Here is a 23069-nt window from a genome sequence, read left to right as displayed (position 1 = left end):
CCGGCCCGGGGGAAGATGGCGGCGGCCGCGCCGGGCCTCGGGCCTCCGGACGCCCCGCGTTAGCCCCGCGGACCCCCCCCCCCCCGCGCACACCCCCCCCGGGGGCATGGAGCTGTCGGGGGCCGCCGGCGCCGCGGGGCCCGGCAACGTGCCGGCCTTCCTCACCAAGCTGTGGAGTCTGGTGGGCGACCCGGACACCGACCCCCTCATCTGCTGGAGCCCGGTGAGAGGCCGCCCTCCCCCTCACACCCTCCTCCCCCTCCTCCTCCTGCTATCTCTTAAGCGCTTACTAGGTGCCCCCAGCACTGGTCTGAGCGCTGAGGGAGATAGAAGGGACTCAGGTTATCCTCCGTGGGGCCCACGGTCTTCATCCCCGTTTTCCAGATGAGGCAACTGAGGCCTGGAAGAGGATCATCATCAGTGTAAGAATGGTGTTAAGCGCTTACTAGGTGCCCCAGCACTGGTCTGAGCGCTGAGGGAGATAGAAGGGACTCAGGTTATCCCCATTGGGGCACACGGTCTTCATCCCCATTCTCCAGGTGAGGAAACTGAGGCCTGGAGAGGAATTGTAATAATTGTAGTAATGGTATTAAGCGCTTACTAGGTGCCCCAGCACTGGTCTGAGCGCTGGGGGAGATAGAAGGGACTCAGGTTATCCCCTGTGGGGCACACGGTCTTCATCCCCATTTTCCAGGTGAGGAAACTGAGGCCTGGAGAAGAATTGTAATAATTGTAGTAATGGTATTAAGCGCTTACTAGGTGCCCCAGCACTGGTCTGAGCGCTGGGGGAGATAGAAGGGACTCAGGTTATCCCCTGTGGGGCACACGGTCTTCATCCCCATTTTCCAGGTGAGGAAACTGAGGCCTGGAGAAGAATTGTAATAATTGTAGTAATGGTATTAAGCGCTTACTAGGTGCCCCAGCACTGGTCTAAGCGCCGGGGGAGATAGAAGGGACTCAGGTTATTCTCTGTGAGGCTCACAGTCTTCATCCCCATTTTCCAGATGAGGGAACTGAGGCCTGGAAGAGAATCATCATCATTGTAATAATGGTATTAAGCGCTTACTAGGTGCCCCACCACTGGTCTAAGCGCTGGGGGAGATAGAAGGGAATCAGGTGGTCCTCCGTGGGGCGCACCGTCTTCCTCCCCCATTTGGCAGATGAGGAAACTGAGGCCTGGAGAAGAGTCGTAATAATTGCCATAATGGTATTAAGCGCTTCCTATGTGCCCCAGCACTGGTCTAAGCGCTGGGGGAGATAGAAGGGAGTTAGGTGGTCCCACGTGGGGCTCACAGTCGTGGGTTCTAATCCCGGCTCTGCCACTTGTCAGCTGGTTGACTTTGGGCAAGTCACTTCTCCGGGCATCAGTGACCTCATCTGGAAAATGGGGGTGAAGACCGTGAGCCCCACGTGGGACAAACTGCTTACGTTGCGTCAACCCCAGCGCTTAGAACGGGGCTTGCTACATAGTCAGCGCTTAACAAAGACCATTATTATGAATAGTAGTAGTAGTAGTCTTAACCCCCTCCTTTTCCAGATGAGGCCACTGAGGCACAGAGAAGTGAAGTGGCCTGTCCTAGGTCACCCAGCAGGTAAGTGGCAGAGTCGGGATTAGAACCCACGTCCTCTGACGCCCAAACCCGGGCTCTTGCCACTAAGCCACGCTGCTTCTCTAACCCAGTGTTTGATACATAGTAAGTGCTTGACAGATACCGTTATCATTATTGTTATTATTTTGGTGTGGATATTGGGGGCTGGGTGTGTAGTGAACAGCAGGGAGGGCAGGGCCTGCTGGACAGACCCTAATGGCCACCCTAATGTCTAATTAGACACCTAATTAGACACCCTAATAATGTCTAGCCATGTGGGTCTGCCAGACTACTTGTTTTGTTTTGTTGTCTGTGTCCCTGTTTAGACTGTGAGCCCGTTGTGGGGCAGGGATCGTCTCTGTTGCCGAATTGTCCCTTCCAAGCGCTTAGTCCAGTGCTCCGCACATAGTAAGCGCCCAATAAATACGATCGTATGAATGAATGAAAGTGGAGAAGGGGGTCATCGCCTTTAAACGGGCTAAAGCAGGCAGGGCCTCTCTGCTGAATCCCTGGGAATCATATCACTCGTTTCCATGGCAACAGCTTCCCCCTAGGTACCAGGGCGTCGGGCCAGTGAGTTCTAGGAAGGCCCCGGTCTGCCTCGGCAGAAATGCCCCACGTGTGTGGGAGTTCCCTGGTTTCCCCAGGCCAGGCGGCAGCGCTGATAATGATGATGAGATCTGTGAAGCGCTTATTACGTGCCACACACCGTTCTAGGCGCTAGGTTAGATGGAAAGCCATCAGGTCGGACAGAGTCCCCATCCCACATGGGGCTCACAGTCTCAGTCCCCGTTTTGCAGATGAGGGTATTCAAGTAATCAGGTTAGTCAGGTTGTCCCGCCTGGGGCTCGCACACAATCCCCATTTTACAGGTGAGGAAACTGAGGCATGGAGAAGTTGAGCGACTTGCCCAAAGTCACCTGACAGGGGCGGATCCGGGATTAGAACCCACGTCCTCTGACTCCCAAGCCCGGGCTCTTTCCACTAAGCCACGCTGCTGCTCAAAGTGGCATCCCAGCACACACACACACCCCCCCATTGGGGTTGGGTTAGCGTCCCCCCGAAAATACACTAAGGGTTCCAGAGGTCAAAGATGCTGTCTGGTGACTAGGGAGAGACCCGGATTCGAGGCCTGAGGAAGGAGGGGCAGGGCAGCGGGCAAGGGTTCCTTGGGGCAGTGACGGGATGGGCCTGAGTGATTGATGCTTTGGGTGATGGGGGATTGGTGGTTGGGTTGGGAAGCGGCATGGCCTAGTGGATAGAGCGTGGGCCTGGGAAGTCCGAAGGACCTGGATTCTAATCTGCTGTTTGACCTCGGACCAGTCCCTTTACTGCTCTCTGCCTCGGTGACCTCATCTGTAAAATGGGGATGAATACTGTGAGCCCCATGTGGGACGTGGACTCTGTCCAACCTGACTAGCTTGTATCTACCCAGTGTTTAGAACCGTGCTTGGCGCATAGTAAGCGCTTAACAAATGCCGTTGTTTTTATGGGATGGATATTGGGGGATTGGTGTGAAATGAGCAGCAAAGACAGTGGGAGGGTTGAGGGATCAATAGCCTGGGGATGGGGAGGAACCTGGCTAGAAACTTTCAGACTGAGGCCACCCTCCCCACCCCCAGCGAAATAACCGGTATCTCGGCGTGCTTTGGGGTGCCATTCAGATTTCTGTCTCCCCTCCCACGCCTCCCCTAAAGGATGGGAAAAGGAAAGGTGGAGTCTTGTTTCTCGCAAGCCACGGCACTTGGCCTCTCCCCGGCAGCCTCCTCTGAGCACCCTGCCCAGCGAGTGCTACTTGGACTCGTTCGGCCCCGGCCCGTTTGCCCTAAACTCTCCCAGCGCCTCCAGAAGTGGGCTGCAAAATCTGCCCAGGCACCTCTAGGAGGTTAAATTACGCCTTTAAGCTGTGTGACGTTCTCCGGAGCTTGCGGGGAAGCTATTGACCTGTTGTCGACCAGTTGTCTGCAGGGCCCTGAGGATTTCTAATGGATTTCCGTATCTACTGCTCGCATCGCTGGCTTAAAATGCGGGGGTGAGGACACCAGTCCTAGTGTCCAGAGCGTCCCCCTCTTTCCCTCCCCCGGGGCACAAGCCTCTTTCCTAGAGGTCCCCCAAATGGGCCTGTCTTTTGCTTGCCCCTGGCCAGGACAGAACTGGTCACCAGGTGATTCAGGCTGCTGGATGTAGCTGGGAATTTGGGCCGACGGTCCGGCCAACACGGGGGTGCTTGGGTTCTCTCCTGACTTTGCCCCTAGCCAGGTGGCACCGCCCGGGTTGGGGAGGACCGGCTGGGGTCAGGCCAGGCTTCCAATCGAGTAATCAGGTATGCGTCCCCTCCCCCCCACCCTGCTGCCATCACCATACCCCACGGAGACATCGGGGATCTTTGGCCTTCTAGGGGCCCGAACCTTTGGACATTCTACTTCGTTCCCCGCTAAGCGGGGCCCGGAGACGGGAGTTGAGGAGCTGGGCTGCCAGGGAGTCGGGCCAGGAGCCTGAATCTGAATCCCAAGTCTTGGTCGCAGTAGTTCGTCCAAGCTGGACCCTCCTGCCGGACAGGCAGGCCCACACACAACCCCAATCTCGCCCGGTTGGAATCGGCTCCCTTGAAGGCTGTCGCCAAGGGTAACCTCCTGACAGCCAAGAAGTTCTTGTGTCCAATCCAACTCTCTCTCTTGCTGCAATTAAAGCGCATTTCTTTTCCTCCTCTCTTGGCCCCGGGATCCTAGAAATCTTGAGAGACTTAGAAGGCAGCGTTTCAGGCAGTCCGTCCACTCCCGCCCCCGTCCCTTGGCCTCTCCGTCTCTTGCGGGTGTCGGAAACAGAAGATTTTGCCGGGTGGCTCGTCCAGCCTGACCCAGGATCGCTTTGCTTCTGATCTTCCGCACGCTCGACCGCCACCGTTCCTTTATTTAACGTTTCCTCTTGGGACCCGTCTTCCGTCACTCCCCCATAGGCCTCTCGGGTTTCTCCACATCTCATGTAAAGCGCAGCGAGCGAAGCCGGCCCCGGGCCGCTCAGAGATGCCTGATCAGGCAGATTCCTGGCCCGGCTCCCACGTGCCACGCTGCTCTGTGTCGAGGCAGCCCGTGACCACGTTGGTGGTTTGAATAATTGCACGGAGTTGCTGACTCCTCTTCAGCTCGGGTCAGCTGGAACCTCCACCCCCTGCTCTTTCTCTGCTGAAACGGTACCTAGCCAGACTCCCCCATCCCGTCGCCGCGAGCTTTGTTGTTTGTGCCTGACGAAAGACCTGGCACGTGTGTCCCGGACGAATTTCATCCTAGTATTGAGGGTTATTTTCTCAAATTTTTTCAGTTCTCTTTGACTTCTGTTCCTGGCCTCTGAGGTGTTAACGCCACTACCCCACTGAATGTCATCTGCAGACTTGATGAACACCACACCAGCTCCTTAAAGAAGATCCGAACAGTCCTGCCCCCGGGTCCCCGGTCCCTTCCCCGAGGGTCACGCAACCCATTAGGTCCCCTAGCCTGGAGCCGAACGCCTGTTAACTGCCCTTTCGGGGCAACCCCAGGTGACAGGCCGCCACCCTCTTGCCCCGGCCTGTGAGTCGGCGTCTCCGTCTTGATATTCCGCTGCCCCTGCCCAGGCCGAGCCCTGCCGAACGCTGTGCCGTGTGGCTACAGCCCGGGGGTCCTGAGACGCCTCCCGGCTTGGGAGCCGCAGGTTGGGGGGTGGGAAATTAAAGATGGCAACATGACAGAATTACAGAGCCAGCTGCCCAGAAGCTTCCATGAAACCCGGCTTGCGAATCGCTGGCTCGTGGATGAGGACATCGTGTGCAGCTGGACGAAAGAGGGCCTTGAGTAATGCAGTTCCCCTCCCCGCCCCCCCCCCCCCCAGCTCTCCGGACTGCCGGGCTGGAGTAACCGAAAACCCAACTGACCCGGTCCGCCGCGGCCTTCTTTGGTCGCTTTCCAACGTCACGGGCCTCCACCGGGGATCGTCTCTTCACTGATTTTGGTGGTCGTCTTCCCAGGCCTTGAAATCAAGCTGACCGGTCTGCCACCCCTGGGGTCATCCTCATTCTTTTTTTATTTTATTTATTTTAATCAGTGGTATTGATCGAGCACTTACCGTATGCAGAGCACTGTGCTAAGGCTTCGGAAAACAAAAGAAGTAAAAGATACCCCCGACTCAATGAATGAACAGATACCGCTGGAGTTCTGTGGTAAACGATAGGTGTCGTGTGTGGAGGATTACTTGGGGACGACATTCTGGAGGAGGTAGCTTTTTTAGGGAGGGCTTGGAAGGAGGAGGTGGATGTGGTCTGGCGAGGCTGGAGAGGAAGGGGTTCCCCCGGAACGAGCAAGGGGTTGGGAGCAGGGGAGTCGAGGGCAAAGGGCGGCTGAAGGGGGACGGTGCTTAGGCTGAGCAAGGTGTCCAAACTGGGGGGAGGCCAGAGGAGAGAACGCCGAGGTTAAATGGAGCTGGGCCATCTTGGAGAGCCTTGAGGCCACGGGGCAGGAGATGTTGTAAGGGAGAAGCAACGACGAGCCGTTGGAGGCTTTTGAGGAGAGAAGTGATGTGCTCTGGTCAGCCTCGTCAGACGGTGCGGCCGTTCGCCGGTTAGCTTGAAAAGGCGAGGCCGGAAGGCCCGAGTAGGTAGCGCCGAGCTGGCCCGGTGGAGAGGGAGGGGTCTGATGCATTACGGCCCGGAGAACTGGCGGGATGCGGTGACAGACTGGGCACGCCCTACCGGGGAGGAGAGGAAAATGAGGGGTTCTGAAGTAGGCCTGGACTGAGGGGTCGGGCCAGCGGCGGGAGCGGGGAGCATCTGTTCCCCCCAACCTCCCGGGGAAGAATCCGAGCGGAGGCCCATCGGACGCCCTCACCCCAGGAATGTGTCTCCTGGGCCCCCTCTGGGTCTGGCCAGGCTGGTGTGAAGGTCAGATGAGATCAGAGAGGAGGTGGTGCTCCCTGGAGTTCGCAGGTCCGGAGCGGGAAGGAGAAAAGGGCCAGACGGGGCCCTTCTCTCTCCCCTCCCCTGCCCACATCTGACAGCCCGGACCCCCACTGACGGAGGAAGCCGCGCTGGGACGCGGCGGGGGACGTGGAGGTTCCGTGCGCCGCTCCGATCTGCAGGCTGCCCCCACCCCCGAGGCTTGTCCTGGCAGACCCTGGTCCCAGAATCCCCCGGGGTCTGGCATTCATTCATTGATATTTATTGAGTGCTCGCTGTGTGCAAAGCACTGTACTGAGCACTTGGGAGAGTACAGTATAACAATAAACGGACACGTTCTCTGCCCACAGCGAGCTCCAGCCTCCAGGACCGCATATGGGGAAAGAGTCCCGGGCCTCAAGACGCCAGTAGAGGTCCACAGCCTCCCCTTTCTCGTCCCTCGCACTCCGTTTCCCCTGCAGCCCTCTGCCCAGACTCCTCTCCACCTGCCCCCTGCCTCCACAGACTTATCGCCACTTCCTTCCAGGCTGGGCCGTGCCAGTAGGGCGGTGGATAGGGAGGGGTCGGTCTGAGTAGAGGTGTTTCCCAGGGCCGGCACCCTGTCGGGAGAGAAGACTTTCCCTTCTCTTTCTTCCCGAGTGGCGTCGGAGCTCTTCTCCGTCCGCCTCTCTGGAGTGGGGACATCTGCGGGCCAGACTGCTTCCCCCCGCAACTCTGAAGGAAATGGAGAGGGAGGAATCACGGACTCATTCCCGGAACCAGGGAGATGCCATCGTGTCCCAAGAATCTCAATTGGAGACTGGCAGGGACCCAATTGGGCTCTTCCCAGTGGAATCCTGTCCAGGCCAAAGACTGGGGCCCAGCCTGGGCTTCGCTACAGGAGGGTGAGGGTCACGTGTGTCGGGCGCACGTGCATGCGTGTCTTCGGGGACTTTCTGCATGGGGCCTCGCCCACCCGCTGCAGCTGGCCTCTCGGGCGCTGCTGGGGGAGTCTCTGAGGAAATGGGAGGCAGGGTCCAAGGATGAGGAGCGTCTTGGTCTGGACCCTGAAGAACTTTCCTGCCCCTGTGGAATCAGTCAGACCAGGGAGAGGGGAGTGTTGGGGATCCCCCTCCAGTCTACCTGCATCCAGCTGGGCATCGAGCCATTCCAGGCCCCTCCCCGAGCTGTTGTTCCCATCATTAGACCAGGCGGGACTTCTCACTCCTGGGGCTGGGAGGGAGAGGCTAGTAGACCCTGTTCTGCTCCAGGCAGTGAAGGACCGGCAACCCAGCCATCAAAGCAGGACTGAACTCCGCCTGAACCCCATCGTTCCGTACCAAGGCCACCATCTCCCCGTCTGGAGGGGGGAGGAGAGAGGTGGGACGGTATCCCAGTTCCCCGAGGAGTTATGGCCACCCGGTGGTAGGTGGGCTGAGAGGGCCTGCTTCCCGTCCCACCGAGCTTTCCGGTGTCAGCCCCGATCTCAGCTCTCCGGAGAGGAGGGATGACCCAGGGACATCAAAAGCTGAACCTTTGAAAGCAAGAGGGTGTGTTGACCTCAGCGCTTAGCACAGTACCTGGCACATAGTAAGCGATTAACATATATGAGTCAAATCAGTCAGGCCAGAGTCCATCGTACAAGGGGGTCCCCGGGAGGTGAGGGGTGGCGGGTGACTTGGTCCCCGCTGCCGACCAACTGTGAGGGTCCTAAAGCCGCTCGTCTGCCTAACTGGCCTCATCTGCCCCTCTTCCCCTTCCCTCCCCCACCATCGCTCTCACTCTCTCTTTCTCTCTCAGCCCTGTCGCTGGGAAATGCAATGTCAGAACTGCCATCAGCAAGCTATTTATCCAGCTCCCTACTGAACTCTAGCTCGGAAAGGCCTAGGGGCTGGTGGCTCCGCCTGGCACCATCCCAGTTCTCGGCGAACCGGGGAGCAGTCCCTAAAGTCCCCACCGATCTGCCTCTGGGATCGTGGAATGATGCCCCCCCCCCCAGCCCCCCGCCTCAAATCAAAACCTTTAAAGCCCATTTAAGATCAACAGCGTTCCCAGATTGCAAGACCTTTAATGTCCATTTAAGATCCACGGCGCTCCCAGATTGGACTGCTGGCAGGGGGCCGGGTGAGGGTGGGCCGGCCGATCTGTTCCTGTTGCGGGTGTCCACCTTGTGTTCTTTGACTAGGGAGGCTGGAACCCAAGGCATCAGGCTTCGAGTTAGCGGTGACCTCGAGGGGTTGCCAAGCCGAGCTGGCGGCGGGCTTGGCCGCCGTCCAGGGCCAGGCCTGCATCTGCACCGTCCGGCCTGATCCACTTCACCAAGCTTGGGCCAGACCAATTTTAGCGCCGATTCTCCCCATTGGAACAGGTCCCCAGCTCCAGGGGCCCTGCCTGGCCTGGGGGTGAATTTGCTCTTGGGTAGGTGGTCTCCCCGCGACCCCCAATGTCACTAGTGGGCAAACTCACTAAACGTGCCCAGGTGCCCCCAGCCAATCCCCAAATGCCCCCATGGCCCAAGCCCAGCCTAAAATGGGGCTGCCGGTGGGTGGGCCCGTCACCGTCCGTGGGCTAGTCCAGGAACCCCACACAGGCTGCCGTTGGCGCCTCCTGCCCACAACAAGCACAGTGGAGTTTTAGGGGAGATAGCCAGCCCCCCGAGTCCCAAGCCTGCCTCACCTCCCGACCTCATTTGGGAACTTCAGGCCAAGGGGAGTGAGCGGGTTGCCACAGTGTACGCGTGACTGATGCTTCCCCGTGTGTGTAATCGGTAGCCCCAAGGGCACCCGCTCCTCTGCAGTAACCTGGGCCTCCTTGCAGCCCGGCTCCTCCTCGCTCCTGAGACACCGGAACCGTTCTGGCCCAGACCGAGATGGGGGCCGGGCCCCGACTTCCCGGCCAGGGCTGCAGGGTACGTCTGGCGGGAGCTCCTGGGGGGTCCGCGGATGGTCCGCCCTCCCTGAGACACACGAAGCGGGGAGGGGACGGGAGTCCCCGTCGGCAGAGGGAGGGCTCGGGGCTGGTGCGGGGACCCGAGATTGTGGTCTCCTGCCCGCCTGGCCCGCCCCTCTCCGCTCTTGGGAGCGCCACTTGACAGACGACTCTCTGGGCAGTTTTCTGGCTCCCGGGCGGACTTCCAGGAGGGCAGCGGGAGCTCTGTCGTTCCCTGGCTCCGTGTGGGTGGTCCTGGAGAGCGATCGGCCACTGGCCCTCTCCCGCTGGAAATCTAGGGCTCGTCAGCGGCTCTGCCCGGCTGCCCCCCGGGGACCGAGGCACGGGAAGGGAAAGGGGAGTTAGCGGGGGGTCTGGCGGCAAGGGGCGAGCCCGCCCGTACCTTGGCTCCATCCCTCACCCGCCTGACTGGGAAGCAGAACCCCTTCTCTCTTCGAATGGGTCACTTTCCTGACTTTTGCCACTGTCGGGTTCCTGCCTCAAGAACCAGAAGGCAGACGAGATTTCACTCCAGAAGCCGATGGCACGTTTTTCCTCCGGGCGGAGGAAAATTGGGCCGGACTCATCCCCAAGGCGGGTTTGTTTTCCCAAGGCAAACACCCAGGAGAGGGAGGGATGGTGGGACAAAACCCGGCCTCTTGGCAAGGGTCCTGTTAACCCAGGTTCCCATCAGGTTTCCAACAACATGGTTGTCATCCCTCCCTCCTCTGCCCCCCTTCTGGCCCTCGTGGGCCTCCAGGAGACCCCCCACCCCCACCCCCAGCCTCTCCGGACCCCTCTCAACTTCTCTGTACCTCAGTTACTTCATTTTTAAAATGGGGATTGAAACTGAGCCCCGCAGGACCGGGACTCTGTCCGATCCGATTTGCTTGTATCCACCCCAGCACATAGTTCGGTGCCTGGCACGTAGTAAATGCTTTACAAATACCAGACTTGTTGTTCCTCCCGGGAGCAGCCGGCAATGCCAGCTAACCTGGGTTCCTCCCTCCCCCCCACCCCCCAGCCGTCAGGGTCTGAGCTGCCAGGGTCCTGTGGACCCTCAGAACCTCTCCCCATGGAGTCCAGGGGCCATTGGACTGCAGAGAGGTCCCCGAAGGCCACTTCCCGGGCTGGCTTTCCTTCAGGGTGGCCGGGCAGCAGGTGACAGGTGGTCTGCTCTGGGTTTTCTGACAGAGTGGGAGCAGCTTCCACGTGTTTGACCAAGGACAGTTCGCCAAGGAGGTGCTGCCCAAGTACTTCAAGCACAACAACATGGCCAGCTTCGTGCGGCAGCTTAACATGTGTGAGTTGACCCTCCCGCGTGCCAGTCCCTTGCTGGCATCAGATGGATCGGGGAGCGGGAGCGGGAGGGGAGAACGGACATGGCCAGGCTCACCTGCCGCTCCCTTGCCGTAAACGGGAGAGAGGGTGGGTGGGAGAAGTCCCTTAGCCTCGCGCCCCATCCCCAGCCCCTGCCCCGCGGATGTAGAAAGGCCTTCGTGTCCGGCAGCCCGGCCACAGTCCCTGACCAGAAAGCGACCTTCACCACCCGAGGGGTCTAAATCCATTCCGGGCAGCCACAACGCTGGGTTGCTCTCTCCCGGGGATGGCAGATGGCTTCCGGAAAGTGGTCCACATCGAACAGGGTGGCCTGGTAAAGCCGGAGAAGGATGACACGGAGTTCCAGCACCCGTACTTTGTCCGTGGCCAGGAGCAGCTGCTGGAGAGCATCAAGAGGAAAGTCACCAGTGTAAGTGCGTGCTGCCCTCTCCCCCGCCCCCCGACCTTTCCAGGCCCTGGGCCAGTCTGTGGGGGGCCGGGGCTAGGTGCGAGTGGCCTGCCCGGATTACCCCTCTCCCTTCGGCCCCCAGGTCTCCGGCATCAAGAGTGAGGACTTCAAGGTCAGGCAGGACAACGTGACCAAGCTGCTGACAGACGTGCAGTTGATGAAGGGGAAGCAGGAGAGCATGGACTCCAAGCTCATCGCCATGAAGCAGTACGTGCTGTTGGGGACGGTGGCGGGGGGCCGAGAACGGCAGGGGACCCCTGGAACCGAGTAGCCAGGGAGTGCTGGTCCGAGGGCCATGACCTGGACTCAAAGCCTGTCTCCAAGGAGATGGGGGTGAGGGTCTAGACCTCAGGGAGCCCGGACAATCACTCCCATCTTCCGGCTTCTAGAAGGCGCAAGTCTGGTGGGCCTCTCTGGGGGCACACGCGGGTGGCTGTCTGGTCCTGTGGGAAGTAGGCAGCGTCACCCCATCACCTTGGGCTTGTGAGAACATTGGCACCCTAGATGCCCCGAGCTGCTGCTGCTAACGCCATCTCTCTGGGTCTCGGTGCCCCCGGAGTTGGGGTGTTGGCTTTGGCTGGGGCCCTGTCACCCACAGCCGACTTCCGTGGCCTCGTCTTTGTCAGGCACCGTCCTTTCCCGAGGAGTCTCCCCACCCCAGCCCCTTGGGAGATGTTGGTAGTGGGGGGCCCCGATCCATCGGGCCCACTTAGGGCCAAGGTGTCCCCAACTACTGCCAGTCCTTAGCAGCAATTGCTCAGCTCGTGTCTGCCATCACCCCCTGAACGCCAAGGCCGTGGCGTTGATCCCACTTGCCGGCCCCCCAGCCGGCCGGGAGCCCTGGGCTGAGAGCCTGCGCTGCTACTTTGGGGGTGATGGCGAGGAGCCCTGCTCCGAGTGAGCCCAGAGTGGTCAGGGGCATTAGTCGGGCTGACCCCCAGCCCACCCTCACCCTGCCTAGAAGTGCCTGAGCTCGGGTTCGGCAAGGACCTCCTCCTCTCCGGCTGGCCACGGCCCAAGGGGTGTGGGCATGGGGGCCGTTAGCCAGAAATGAAGGGAGACAAACCCAGAATTCCTTTTCTGAGGGAGCAGGCCTTGGGGGCCTGGGGTCGGAGGTTCTCCTTGGCCTCCAGCCCAGTTAGCCAACCGCCTGAAATCCTCCCGACTGAGCCCCGCTGAAATTGCAGCAGAAGGGACGTCAGGGAAGGCTGAGCATCCAGGATGGGTTGTCAGAGCGGTTAGGGAGATCAGGGTGGGGAGCGGGGGCTGAGCTGGGTGCTCGGGCCCCAACCCTGGCCCTCCTTCTTGCCCTCTCACCCTGCCCTCCTCAGCAAGCCATCTCAGATCCCATCCCTGTGGAGAGCGGAGCCTTCGGTGCCCGCCGAGGATCACCAAGGCCAATCCAACCAGAAGACCGGAAGGAGTCCTAAGAGGTCACTCCATCCAGTCCCTGCCTCCAGACGGGGCGTCCCTGATCCAGCCAGCATCCCTCGCCCCAAAGCTCTAACGCAGCCAAAGGACCTTATCCCCTCGTGGAGCAGACGTCTCCCTAAAGTGGGGTGGGGAGCTGTGCGTGTGGGTGTGTTCATTAGTACACAATTAGCAGAGCCTTGGGCTAGGCACTTGCATTCACGGTTTGAAAACAGAACTGACCCCAAGCTTGAGGGAGTTGCCCAGTGCAATTCTCCAAGACAGACTGAGACCCCACAACCGTCCCCAGTCTCTGAGCTGAGGGGGGGTGTAGAGGGTCAATCCCAGAGGCCGTCCCAGAGGAGGTGGCCTTGAGCTCCATTGGAAAAATTGGGGGGAACAGGGCCAGGATCTGGGTTGCTGTTCTTGGCCTAAGGTACAGCCTGGGGCAAGTGTCAGGGAGAGGGAGGCCGGAGTCGGGGCTTCAAAGGCAGCGGCGAGGGAAACCCGGGGAGAGTCAAGGGTCTGACCTGGGTGCCCGGACCTTGGCCGGAGAACGCAGGGCTGATGTAGATTTGCTCCAGTCAGCTCTGGGGTGGGATGTGCACGCCAAGTTTCCTTAGGATACCCCGCCAGGCAGGGCCAGTGGGTTTCTGGGCAGCCCTGCGGGTCAGTGAGTGCCTGGTCTGGGCTTAGTCGTCCTCCCCACCCCCCGCCCCCACCCCCAGAGCCACCCCCACCGTCTCCCTGCCCTGAGCTGTGGGTCCAGCGGGGAGGTTTGCCGAGCCCCAGTGTGGCAGGAATCCTTGACTCCGACCGGGCCCTGGGTGAGGAGTCGTCAGTTGATATCAAATGGACCGACCCGTGAGAGGGGCGGGTGGGCCCCAGCGGCTGGGTCGGCATCTCTGTTGATGGGCTTGGCCTGCTCCGAGCTCAGGCCTTCAGAGTCCCATCCTCGATACCCCAGAGACAGCTCTCCCCGGGCCCCTCCCGTAAGTCCTTACTGCTTTTACGTGATCTTGGCTCTGCCCGGCCTCCCAAAGAGAAAAACCCTTCCCGGGGCAGGCAGGGGCTCCACTCCAACCCCAGGGCCTTGGGCAGAGCTACCCCAGGAGCGGCAGGTGGCCCGGGGAGGGGCCCTTAAGAGCCGGACCGCTGACCCAGCCCCTTCCTGGCACTCCCGGCGGGTGAGGAAGAGGGTCGGCACCCGGCGGGTCTCTCTGGGCCCGACTGGGAGGGCGCAGGATTCGAGCCGCTCTCCATTATCCGTGCCACCCTCGTCACCGGGGCAGAGGTCAGGAGAGAGAGGCGGATCCGCCCGGGGCTGAGGCACAGCTGGGGGCGGGGGGTGGGCAGGGCTGCCCCAAACATGGGGCCCCTGGCCGTGGGCCAACACTCTGATCTGCCGCAACTGATAGCGGCCCTAATTGCCAGGTGACGACATCCCAGAGCCCCAGCGACCCGGTGAAATGCCTCAGTGGATGAGCCTGTCAGCCCTCCCCCGCCCCCTCCTGCTTGTGCGCGCGCGCACACAAACACTCACACACTCCCCCTCCCCTTTGCTCTGCCCCTTCCTGGGCTGGGGTTGCCCGGGCCAGGGGATAGCGCAGCGGGGCAGGGCCAAGAAGGAGGTTGGTCCTTTAGCCCCCAGCAGCAGGGTTGCGGGGTCGGGGGCCACGGGGGGACGGGAGGACCAGATTTACAGTTGCATTCTGGGTGCAGCCAGCGGCCCCGACTCCAGAGCCCGCTGACTGGCTCGCTCTCTGCCGCTGCCTGGCTGACAGCAGCCGCTCTGTTGCAGTGAGAACGAAGCGCTGTGGCGAGAGGTGGCCAGTCTGAGGCAGAAGCACGCCCAGCAGCAGAAAGTCGTCAACAAGGTGATTGGCAGCCGCCGGGGAAGGGTCCCTAGGGGAGGAGGCCGCGGGCCCTGGTGGAAGGAGCCTGGGAATGGAAGCCAGCAGACCCCGGTCCCGATCCCGACTCCGCCACTTGCCCGGTGTGAGACCTCGGGCGGATCGCTTGTCACCTCTGTGTCTGTTTTCTCATCTGTAAAATGGGGATTCGATGCCCGTTCTCCTTCCCCCCCTTTGATCGTGATTCCCGTATAAGACAAGGGATTGGGTCTGACAAGGGATTGGGTCTGATCTGGTTATCTCATACCTACCCCAGCGCACGTGATGAATACAAAAATTATTATTTAGTGGGGTGGCTGGGCCAGATAGGTTTGGAGATCCATCCAGGGGTGAGGGGGGGATCTCCAGGGCAGCTCCCTCGACGTGGCCGACGGCCGGCCGGGGCTACCGGCTGTCGGCCGTCATTCAGCACCCCGACCCTGGGGACCCCTCGCCGTCCCCGGTGGTGCTACAGGAGGGTCCGCGGGGAGTAGATGGGGGTCTCCAGATCCTACTGAGGATCCTCTGTTCATCTCTACAGCTCATCCAGTTCCTGATCTCGCTGGTGCAGTCGAACCGGATCCTGGGAGTCAAGAGGAAGATGTGAGTTGAGGGATGGGGAGGGGGCGGGCCGCCCCGCCCCACCCGAGCCTGCCCTCTTCCCCCTCACTCGGGGATTTTCCAGATCTGAGCCCCAGGGCCCCAGTCCCCCGTCCCCACTACCGACTGCTGAATGCCCCTCTCCCCAGACCCCACCCGCCCCCAGCACCCTCTCGCCTGCCCCCCATCGGTCACCTTTCGCTCCCCACCAGCCCGCTGATGCTGAACGACAGCAGCTCTACCCATTCGATGCCCAAGTATGGCCGCCAGTACTCCCTGGAGCACGTGCCCGGCTCCTCCCCGTACACGGTCAGTGCAGCGGAGCCGGGCTGGGCCGGGGCCGGAGGGAAGCGCGGAGGGCGGGGATGCCCGGGTCTCGGGAAACGGCCCCCACCTCCCCTCCCTCTCTGCCCGCTCCCGCCTTTGCCACTGAACACCCAACCGCCTCCCCTCCCTCCGCGGCGGGCACGGCCGTTCCAGGCTTCATCCCCAGCCTACAGCAGCCCCAACCTCTACCCTGCCGACTCGGCGATCAGTTCCGGGCCCATCATCTCTGACGTCACGGAATCCAGCCCTTCGGCCTCGCCCGGCGGCAGTCTGGACGACAGGTACGGCGGGGAAGGCCGCCCAGGCCCCTCCGGGGAGCCGGGGCTGGGTGGGCGAAAGCGTGGGGGGCTGTGTCTCGGAGGCCCCGGTGTTTGGGGACCATCACCCTAAAGCTTCTGGGTTGCAACGGACCACTGGAATTCTGAGGAAATCCTGGTGGCCGGCATGGGCCAGTCCGGACCCCGACTCCCTCCCGGCCCAGAGAAAAGGCGTACTCTTTGGGGAACAGCCCCAGCTGTGGAAACCCCTCTTCCCCGTCTCCGTCAGTCTCTTCCCGGCACAGACTTCAGCCGCACCTCCCGTCACGGTCCCCACTGGTGTCCCCGCACCCCCACCCGCCTCACGGTCCCCGGCTGTGTCCCCAGAGCCAGTCCCATGGTGCGCATCAAAGAGGAGCCGCCCAGCCCGGCCCCCAGCCCCCGGATCGAGGAGGCCGGCCCCGGCCACCCTGCCACCGCGGCCACGCCCCTGTCACCCTCCACCTTCATCGACTCCATCCTCCAGGAGCACGAGCCGGGCCTCTCGACCGCCCCTACCCGAGCCGGGGGCAGCCTCTCCACGGACAAGTGCCTCAGCGTCGCCTGCCTCGATAAGTGAGTGGGGGGGGCGCGGTCCTAGTCGAAACGGCACCGGCGGTAGAGCGGCCGGGCGCCCGGGCTCCGTCGAGTCCGACCCCACCGGGGAGAGCGATGCTCCCCGCAGGGGGGGGTCGGGGGAGACGGACAGACCCGGGCTTCCTCATGGCATCCAGTTTCCCCTCACATACCACCACCACGCCCCCACAAGGCAGGGCCAGGGCCGGGGAGGGGCGTTGTCCGGGCCAAGGGACACCGGGCTTCCGGGGACTCACCCGGCTCCAGAGCCGGGTTTTCCACAGGTGACCTCTTGGGGTGGTGGGGCGGGGTGTCCAGGACAGATGCAAAGGTTGGCAAGAGGGCTGGGCGGGGTGACCTGGTCTGGGGGCAGGGGCAGTTTCTCGACAGCCCAGGCTTCTTCCTCTCTGATACTCCACCTTCTTCGCCCCATTACTAACCCACCAGATGCTCTCTGTTTCCCACCCTCCTGCCCCGCCCATCCCCTCCACCTTTCCAGTCTCCAACCACCGGCAATAGGACTCCCTCCCCACCCTGGGCGGTGCCTTGGGCTCAGTGTGGGTAGCTCCCCTGAGGCCTCCACCCCTCCGGGAGCCCAGGAAGGATCTGAAGCTAAGACCAGTCAAGCAGGGTGCGGGCAGAGAGCGGGGGCCGAGGCCACGGGCGCCACACGGTGCCCAGGCAGCCCCGGCCCACGGGTCCCACGGCACCGGCCCCGAGACTGCCAGTGCCGCCTGCCCGTCTACCTTCACGACCCCTTTTCGTGGATTCCCACCTCGTTCCCCAGAGGGACTCGCCCTCCCCCCCAAGGAGGTGCCATGTGGGATCTGAACGGCACAGAGGGCCGATGTGCCTACCCCATCTCTCCCCTCTTCCCTCCTGCCCCCCGGGCCACGGCGCCTGGGCTTTGAATCGGGTGTCCTGTTGTGTTTCTGTCTTGCAGCTTGACCCGCTCTCCACAGATGACTGAGGTCTCCCGCCTCTTCCCCAGCCCCTCCTCATCCTCTCTCCACGGCCGAGCTCAGCCAGGGTTAGCCCCGCCCTGCCCCCGTCCCTTCCCGGGTTGAGGCTTGGTTACCCAACCCGGGGCCCCGGAGTCTCCTGCCCCTCCCAGCGCCCCCCCTTCTTCTCTCTGCCCAGGCCTCGGGGCGACCGGGAGGCTTCTCCCTCCCCTGGGCCGGCTCTACGCCCTCTCCCTTTCACCCCCATTTAGTGCTCCCCATTTCCAGGTTTCGGGCCTCCCCCTGCCTCCCTGCCCTGTCTCTGCTCATTCTTCTCTCTCTCCTCTTCACTAACCCTGCCCCGCATGGCTCCCCTGCCCCCAGTCCCACCCCTTTCTTGGCCCTGCAGCCCACCCAGAGGTGCTCGCCTAGTTCCTCCAGTGGGGTGGGGATCCCAGCCAGGGTCAGTCAGTCATATTTGAGTGCTTACTATGTGCAGAGCACTGTACTAAGCGCTTGGGAGAGCACAGTACGACAGAATTAGCAGGCACATTCCCTGCCCATAATGAGCTTCCAGTCTAGAGGGACCGCAGGTGGTGCCTCAGAAGGCGTGGAGAGTAGTTGGAAAGGAGCATTTGGGGGTGCCCGGGTTGGGGCCGAGGCCAGCCTTGGGAAAATAGTCCTGGTGGAATCTTTTCCGTGGGGGCGTGCGGGGAGGCTGGAGGTGCCCTGGGTGGTGGAGGAAGGCTGGGAGAGCAGAGGAAGGGGAGTCTGTTCTGGTCTCTTGGCTAGTGGCCGGGTCCCCGCTTCCACCTCCTCCACTAGCCGTTGGTTCCAGCTCAGATTCCGCAGGGGAGGTTGGAGCAGGAGGAACCCAAGAGGCCTGGTCGCCCAGCCAGACTGGCAGGAGAGGAGTGTGGGAGGTCCAGCGGTGACAGGGCGGGTGCGGAGGCGGGGGATGGCCCCCGCCCTCCCCCCCATCTGTGTCATGCAACGAGGAGCAGACAGCCAGGGCAGTCCCGCCCTCTCCCCAGCCTCCCTCACCGCCCCCTTCTTGGGCCAGGGCTGAGCTCAGTGACCATCTGGAGGCCATGGACTCCAACCTGGACAACCTGCAGACCATGCTAACGGCCCACGGCTTCAGCGTCGACACCAGCGCCCTGCTGGACGTGAGTGGCGAGCCGGCGGTCCCCCGTCTCCCGTGGGCCCACGCCCGCCCCGCGCCCTCTCTAACCCAAACCCACCCCTCTCCCCCCGGCAGCTCTTCAGTCCCTCGATGACGGTGACCGACGTGAACCTGCCCGACCTGGACAGCAGCCTGGCCAGCGTGAGTGGCCTATAGACCCGAGACCACGGGGGCCGGCGGGGCTGGGGGGAATTGGAGGGGGGTCTGAACCCTGCCCGGCCCTTACTTAGTTTCCCAAAGCCAGACCGGGCTGGGTGTGGGCGAGGGTGCGGGTCTGTGGGTGGCCAGTGCCCGGCCACCTGCCTCCTCCTGGACCCCCAACTCTAACGCGGGCATGCGCCCACCCCGCAGATCCAGGACCTCCTCTCCTCCCAGGAGCAGCCGAAGCCGGCAGAGACGGAACCCAGTAGCACAGACTCAGGTGAGTCGAGGCTCCCCCGGCCCCTGACCATCCCGGCCCTGATCCCAGACCAGACTGGGCCCCGGCTCCCGCCCATCCAGGCCTCTGACTCCCGGCCCCGTCCAAACCCCCTGCTGCAGCCCGGCCCTGGCTCCAGCCCAGACCCAATCCCGTCTCTGGGCCCACCCACCCCGTGGCGGTAACTGGCCCCTCTCCCTCGGCCATGGGGTTTCCCACCCAGGTGCGGGGAGAGAGGGAGGAGGGGGAGTGCTGAGATCCCAGACCTGGAGTCTGGGCTGGGTGAGAGCCCAGAATCCCAGCAGCAGCCCCAGCCTCCCCTCCCTGCCTGGGCCCTGCAGGCCAGAACACCCACCCGGCCCCCTCATCTGGTCCCGCTCTTCCCACCCCACCCCCAGCACACACAGGGAAGCAGCTCGTCCATTACACCGCACAGCCACTGTTCCTGGTGGATTCCAGCGCCGTGGACGTGGGGGCCGGGGACCTGCCCATCTTCTTCGAGCTGGGGGAGGGGTCCTACTTTGCCGAGGGCGAGAATTACGACGACCCCACCGCCTCCCTGCTAGCCGGCCCGGAGCCACCCAAAGCCAAGGACCCCACCGTCTCCTAAGGGTCCCCCTTCGGCGGTGGGGGGTGAGGAGCGAGGCCGGGCCCTCACGTCGGCGCCCAGCGTAGGGTCGGCGGTGAACCCTCAGCCCCTCCGCCCTCCGCTGGGAGAGACCACCGACGTGTTGGGGGAGCGAGCGAGCATGGGGGCCGGGACGGTCAGGAAGGAGGCTGCCCGTGAGTTGCGAATGGTCGCGCGAGGAGTGGAGGGAGGAGGAGGAAGAAGAAGAACCCTCTCCCCCCGGGGTGGGAGGGGGGGAAGGGGGCAGGGCTGCTGGCCTCACCTGGAGCAGGAATGGCTGAGCTCAGAGAGTCACTCCACTGCCCCCTCCTCCCCGCCCCCCTCACCTCCCCGGCTGCCCACCACCCCTTCTCCCCCTGCCAGCAAGAGGCCGAGTCTGCCTCCGTGACCCTGACGCACCCACAAGCGCGCGCGCACACATACAAACACACGCCAGCGTGCACAGTTGGCCCAGGGACCCCCCTCACAGCCATGTGCTTCCCCACGGTCCCCGCAACCCCCAGGTGTGTCCCCCGTCGATTGTATGGGCCCTTGGCCCAACCATTGTTAATAGTCAGAATTGTATTTTGGATTTTTACATGAGAGAAGCCCCAACTTCTCCCCCGCCCCTTCCCGCCCATATAGAGAATATATATCTACCGAGAGACAGAGATCTATAAACAGACAGGATATATGGCTGGTCTGACTGGTGCGGTTTTATTTTGGTGGGGCGGGGAGGTAGGGCGAAGGTGGAGGGGCCTGCCCGGACCCTGGCCCCTAGGTAATCTCAGACCACCGGCACCCGCTCCCCCCGTCCTGTTCGTCACCTGAAGCCCCCGGCCCCTGCTGGCCCCTAGATTGTGGGGGCTCAGACGCAAGAATTTCTTCTGGCTCCCACTTTGGGGGCAAGTGGGTTGAGGAGTGGTCTAGCTGGGTGGGGAAGACTCCTCCCCTCAAGGGGCTCCAGTGAGAGGGCCTCCTGACCTCACGACCCCCAGCACCCCCCCTCCTTCACAGCCAGGGTGGGGGGCATTGCCCCCAGACACCAGAATCCCCTTCTGAAAGTGTGTCAGGGGCCCTACGGGCTCCCGCCATCCCCCCAACCACCCCTCTCCCCACATAGACAATTAGCTCTCCTCCCATTTGCTGAGCAGTCTTTATTAAGCAGGAGGGGACGGGGCCTCGGGCAAGGAGAGGAAGGGGTGAAGAAGAGCCAGCACCAAAGGGAGTTAAAGCAGGGCAGGGACATCGCCGGGAATGGCAAAATTGCTGGTGACGGCAGGATCCTGGACCAGAATCCCGTGTCGACCTCAGAGGCCTGGAGGGAAACGTAGAGGTCAGAAATCACTCAGTGTTATTTATTGAGTGGTTATTATGTGCCAAGCACTGTACTATGTGCTTGGGAGAGTATGATTTAGTAGATTTGGTAGATATGTTCCCTGCTTACAAGGAGGGGGGAAGCCACCCACTCCAGTCCCGTTCCCCCACCCTCCACCTTCCACCATAACCTTGAGCTGGGGCAGACTCTTCCTCTGAGTCACGGTCGGGGTCCACACCTGGGAGAGAAGCAGAGAGAAACATCAGAGAGACTGGAGGGCAGGGAGGGGGGCAGACGGGTGGGTGAAGAGGTACGGGAGACTGGGGGAAGGTTAGCAGGGTCTTCATTCAATCCAGTCATATTTATTGAACGCTTACTGTGCGCAGAGCACTGTACTAAGCACTTAAGGGTACTTACTCTCCTCAGATTCCTGGGTTGGGCTATCTCCTGTGTGCTCTGAAGGAACACAAAAAGAGGGTGGGAGAAATGGGGTCAGATGAAGCCAAAGAGCCCCTACTTCTGCACTACTGGTGGTCAGGTTGTATTTACTGAGTGCTTATTGTATACAAAGCACTGTAGTAAGTTCTATTCCATTCAGTCGTGTTTACTGAGCACTTACTGTGTGCAGAGCACTGTACTAAGCACTTAAGTGTACTCACTCTCCTCAGATTCCTGGGACTGGGCTGGGCTGTCTCCTGTGTGCTCTGAAGGAACACAAAAAGAGGGTGGAAGAAATGGGGTCAGATGAACCCAAAGAGCCCCTACTTCTGCACTACTGGTGGTCAGTCAGGTTATATTTACTGAGTGCTTATTGTATACAAAGCACTGTAGTGAGCGCTTGGGAGAGTACAACAGAGTTGGTAGGTAGGTTTCCTGCCTACAACGAGCTTCCAGTCCAGAGGTGTGACTTCTGCTACCAACCGGGCCACCCACCCCCCACCTCTGGCACTGCTCCGGCCCCAGGGCCGCCCCCCCCCCCCCCCCCCCCGGCCATCCCCGCGACCCTCCGCATCACAGCGCACCGCTCGGAGCCTCGCTGCCATCTGGAGCCAAAGGGGGGATGGCATCGCTGTTGGGGCGCGGCCCGTCCGACTCCTGTTCCGGGACGAGGTCTTCCTCCCCTGGGAGGGCCCGGCCGGTGGCTCCGGTCTCCGCGGCCGGGGTCTCCGCCAGCGGCTCTGGCCCAGGAGGGGCGGGGGGTTCAGGGTATGGGTCGGGGAGAGGGGCCTGGGTGGTGGTTCCTGGGTCAGGAGAATTGGGCACTTCCCTGGGGACTCCAGTCTGGGGGCCAGGACAACTGCCAGCACTGTTGAGGTGAGAGGGCCTTTCCATCCCCACTCCCACCCCCAGTCTTCCCTCCCCCACCGGACTCACCTTGGCCAGGGTCCGAGGGGGAAGAGAAAGGCGCCATGGTGGAGGCAGGGTCTGTGCGGGTTGGGGAGAGAAGTGGGTGGCGGCAGGGTTAGGGTCCGGCTCTTCCCCTCCCTGCCCTGACTGGACACTGAGGTTGGGGAGGGAGAGGGGGAGGGGGCGAGCTCCGGTCCAGTCCTCACCGTCAGCAGAGGAGATGGCCAGGAATACCGCCAGAGCAGAGACGGTCAGCAGGATCCTGCAGGTGAATGGACAGGGGTTAGAGAACATCAGCCTCCAGGCCCAGACACCCCCCCCCCCACCCAACCCAGTCCCCCAGCCGAGACCCTGCCCTTCAGGGCCCAGAAACCAACCTCCAGATCTTCCCACCCTGGGTCTGGGGCCTCTGGGAGACAGGGAGGCCCTGCCCCAGTCCCTGAACCCCCGACCAGTTTGGACTTGGAAAGTGGGGGGGGGTCTCAGGAGTCTCAAGCCAGGCCCTTCCCCAGGTAGGATGTCGTCAATGCCAAGCCCGTGCCCCCCTCCCCTGCCTATCTGGCTCCCCTCCTTCCACGTAACCTCTCTTCTCCCACCGCCACCCCGGCCCCGCCGACTGCCCTCCTCCCACACCGCGTACCCCATCTGCCAATCGTCTCTCTTCCCCTCCCTGCCAACCCCTTGCCCACCCCGCAATACCAGGTGGTCTCCCATACCCCAGGCCCTCGCCCCCATTCTCCCCTCTTCCCATCGGCCCGCAACCGCCCGGATCCTTCCCTGGCTTCCCAGTCTTTGCTGGGCCCAGGGACCGGTCGCCAGGAGAGAGGGGCCGCCGGACCAGGACCCCCCACTCACCGGACCAACGGAGCCATGGCTGCGGCAGGAAGGTGGGTAGCACGGGCTGCGGGGTCCCGGTCGGCGGGGCCAGGGCTATAAGGAGTT

General features: G+C 62.2%; 2 protein-coding genes across 4 annotated transcripts; one reads left to right on the top strand and one right to left on the bottom strand.

The window, feature by feature from the left end:
- The first annotated feature begins 82 nt into the window (after positions 1–82).
- On the top strand, positions 83–20164 carry HSF1 (heat shock transcription factor 1). 3 transcript variants are annotated; one of them, XM_029063695.2, is made up of 14 exons: positions 83–223; positions 10615–10723; positions 11034–11170; positions 11292–11416; positions 14421–14496; positions 15053–15114; positions 15324–15420; positions 15592–15719; positions 16083–16310; positions 17254–17340; positions 18315–18420; positions 18513–18578; positions 18789–18858; positions 19254–20164. In XM_029063695.2, the coding sequence occupies exons 1-14, from the start codon at positions 107–109 to the stop codon at positions 19463–19465; spliced, it is 1620 nt and encodes a 539-aa protein (XP_028919528.1). In that variant the 5' UTR covers positions 83–106; the 3' UTR covers positions 19466–20164. The 3 variants fall into 3 exon arrangements, with proteins under 3 accessions (XP_028919528.1, XP_028919530.1, XP_028919529.1); XM_029063696.2 differs by lacking the exon at positions 83–223 and adding an exon at positions 9306–9400; XM_029063697.2 differs by lacking the exon at positions 17254–17340 and having other exon boundaries at positions 84–223.
- A 437-nt stretch (positions 20165–20601) lies between these two features.
- On the bottom strand, positions 20602–23069 carry LOC107547244 (classical arabinogalactan protein 6-like). Its single transcript, XM_029063698.2, has 8 exons — positions 22983–23069; positions 22334–22389; positions 22155–22205; positions 21803–21958; positions 21440–21484; positions 21198–21236; positions 20971–21018; positions 20602–20780 (listed from the first exon to the last, which is right to left on the bottom strand). Exons 1-8 carry the CDS (start codon positions 22997–22999, stop codon positions 20773–20775), a joined length of 420 nt encoding a protein of 139 aa, XP_028919531.1. The 5' UTR covers positions 23000–23069; the 3' UTR covers positions 20602–20772.

This window comes from Ornithorhynchus anatinus, chromosome 4, assembly GCF_004115215.2.
Source record: "Ornithorhynchus anatinus isolate Pmale09 chromosome 4, mOrnAna1.pri.v4, whole genome shotgun sequence".
Taxonomy (NCBI): Eukaryota; Metazoa; Chordata; class Mammalia; order Monotremata; family Ornithorhynchidae; genus Ornithorhynchus; species Ornithorhynchus anatinus.
The sequence above is the reverse complement of the archived record's forward strand: the minus strand, read 5'-3'. Positions and strand labels throughout refer to the sequence as shown.